At 46.7% G+C, this 2,018-nt stretch overlaps 1 protein-coding gene across 1 annotated transcript; it reads left to right on the top strand.

The window, feature by feature from the left end:
* Positions 1–133: 133 nt before the first annotated feature.
* LOC107081212 (SLIT-ROBO Rho GTPase-activating protein 2-like) lies at positions 134–826 on the top strand (the record flags this gene model as incomplete). Its single annotated transcript, XM_015369413.1, has 2 exons — positions 134–543; positions 613–826. Coding segments are annotated over exons 1-2 (300 nt in total), but the record flags the coding sequence as incomplete, so codon positions are not given.
* Positions 827–2,018: the final 1,192 nt, after the last annotated feature.

Below are 2,018 nucleotides of genomic sequence, written 5' to 3'. Positions count from 1 at the left end.
CAAACTCAACTCTGTTACTGTCATTTTGAATTGAAAAAGCTTCCTGGATGGGAAGCGAAACGTCTTCAAACTTGGAAACAAAGTCCAGTGGATTGTTTTTAACTTTGTTTTTGGAATAGCTGACAGACAGATTTCTGATGCAGAATTTCATCTAGAATGCCTGAGTTTATAACTCCACCACCTCTCAACCTGCTGGGCTAAAGTAATCTACTCTCCGATTCAAACCACAGAAACAGACTGATTCATTTAGCCAGTGTTGCTTTTAGGATTTAGTTTGGGACTGAAACCTCTATATTGTTGCTCTTATAGCTGTTTTGGGGCCGTCGTCCTGAACTCTGTTTTTTCCAGGATTGTCCTGTTTTATGTAGCTTCTGTGAAACTTCTGAGGGTTTTTTTCTGCATTTTCAGAAGCGAAGTCGATCGTGGAAGTCCAAAGCCTGATGTGGACAGCAGGGAGATGCTGGAGGAGAGGGTGTCCGCTCGGGGCAGCGCCCCCTCCCCCACAGGAGGCCATGTGGCTGACATCTACCTCGCCAACCTCAAGTGGGTCTTTCATCCACAGAGCACGACTATTTGAGGTGTTTGCGGTTCTTACCATGTTCTGTGTTCCAGGCTGAAGAAGCGCCCTGAGCACGGAAATGTCCGAAGAGCATTCAGATCAGAGAGCGACGGCACTGGTCCAGGAGCCAGCAGCAGTGGGGCAGGAGGTGCCAGAACGGCGTCTCTACCCGGTGGAGCTCAATTAAAAGACTTTGGAGACAAACGTCCAGTCAGCGTTCATAACATCCTCAACTCTGTCACTCGACACTCTTCTCTCAAAACCAAGGTACGCTTCCTTTAGATCATCTTAAGGCTGAGATATATATATATATATATATATATATATACATATATATGCATATATATATATACTCAGAAACCAAGACGTCTGCATGTGTGCAAATGTGCCCCCCGCCCCTTCCACACTTGGATGCACCTCTCCAAAAGTGTAGGTGACAGCAGACAGTGCCACAGACTCTACATACTGTGTATTTCCTGTTTCCTGTTTGACCGCCATTGTGGAAAACGACTTGTGAAGATGGACTTCGCGAGAACGCTGGGACCCTTTTTCCACCTGGATCCCCGCTCTTTTTGGCCCTCATGTCCCTCCGTTGTCACACAAATTTTCTCTCTTTAAAGGGCTGGTTATACTGGTTAAGCATGTACGCAGCAGTGTTAGCTAGTTAGCTAGCTGTTAGCTAGTGGAAGATATCACGCAGATATTTTGGATTTATGTCCAATTTTGAAGCGTGGTCTGCGCTTTGTTATTCCACAACACAACGCAAGAGTGACAATCACGAACTAGCTGTGGATTCTGGGTGTCTGTGTGTGGGTTTGACGAGGTTTTCCGCCGTCTACAACCCCTCATCCAACGCCGGACGACACACAGTTCACCTGTGAGTGTTCCCCAAAGTCTTGCCGTGTAGCTGCATGTTTTGGCTTCGGGTGCAAACCAAGAGACCGTCGAACAGAGCTACAAACTCGCATCTTGCACGGTGTCTGGGATAGTGTCCGAGGTGTGCCAGGCATTGTGGATGGCACTACAGCCAGAGTTTCTGCCATTAGGTACCAAACAGGAAATACATGCAGTGTAGAGTGGATATAGAATTGACCAATCAGAGGCCTCCTGTCTGCCGTCAATTTTGGGGGAGGTGCACCAGACATTTTTTCGGGAATCCCACGGGTCGCGGGATTCCCATGGTATTCCCGTGGGATGGGAGTCAGTATTAGTAACGATCACGTGATTGGGACGGTACAGGATTACACATTAACGGAAGCAGACGGGAGCGGGTGCAAACCAATAGCTAAAAAAAAACTAGGATCGATGCCAAAAAATAAAATAAAATAGAAAGAAAAAATCCAGTACCCTTGAAGTCTACACTATAATGCGAGTCAAAAAAACTACACGACCCAAAAACCTACAGTGCTTCCGCTCTGAGTTTTTCACCTGAGCTCAAAAACAACAAGAATGGGAGCGG

The sequence above is a fragment of the Cyprinodon variegatus genome, unplaced genomic scaffold (assembly GCF_000732505.1).
Source record: "Cyprinodon variegatus isolate N-32 unplaced genomic scaffold, C_variegatus-1.0 Scaffold3402, whole genome shotgun sequence".
Classification (NCBI taxonomy): domain Eukaryota; kingdom Metazoa; phylum Chordata; class Actinopteri; order Cyprinodontiformes; family Cyprinodontidae; genus Cyprinodon; species Cyprinodon variegatus.
Note: the sequence above shows the minus strand (reverse complement) of the source record. Positions and strands in the feature narration are given on the sequence as shown.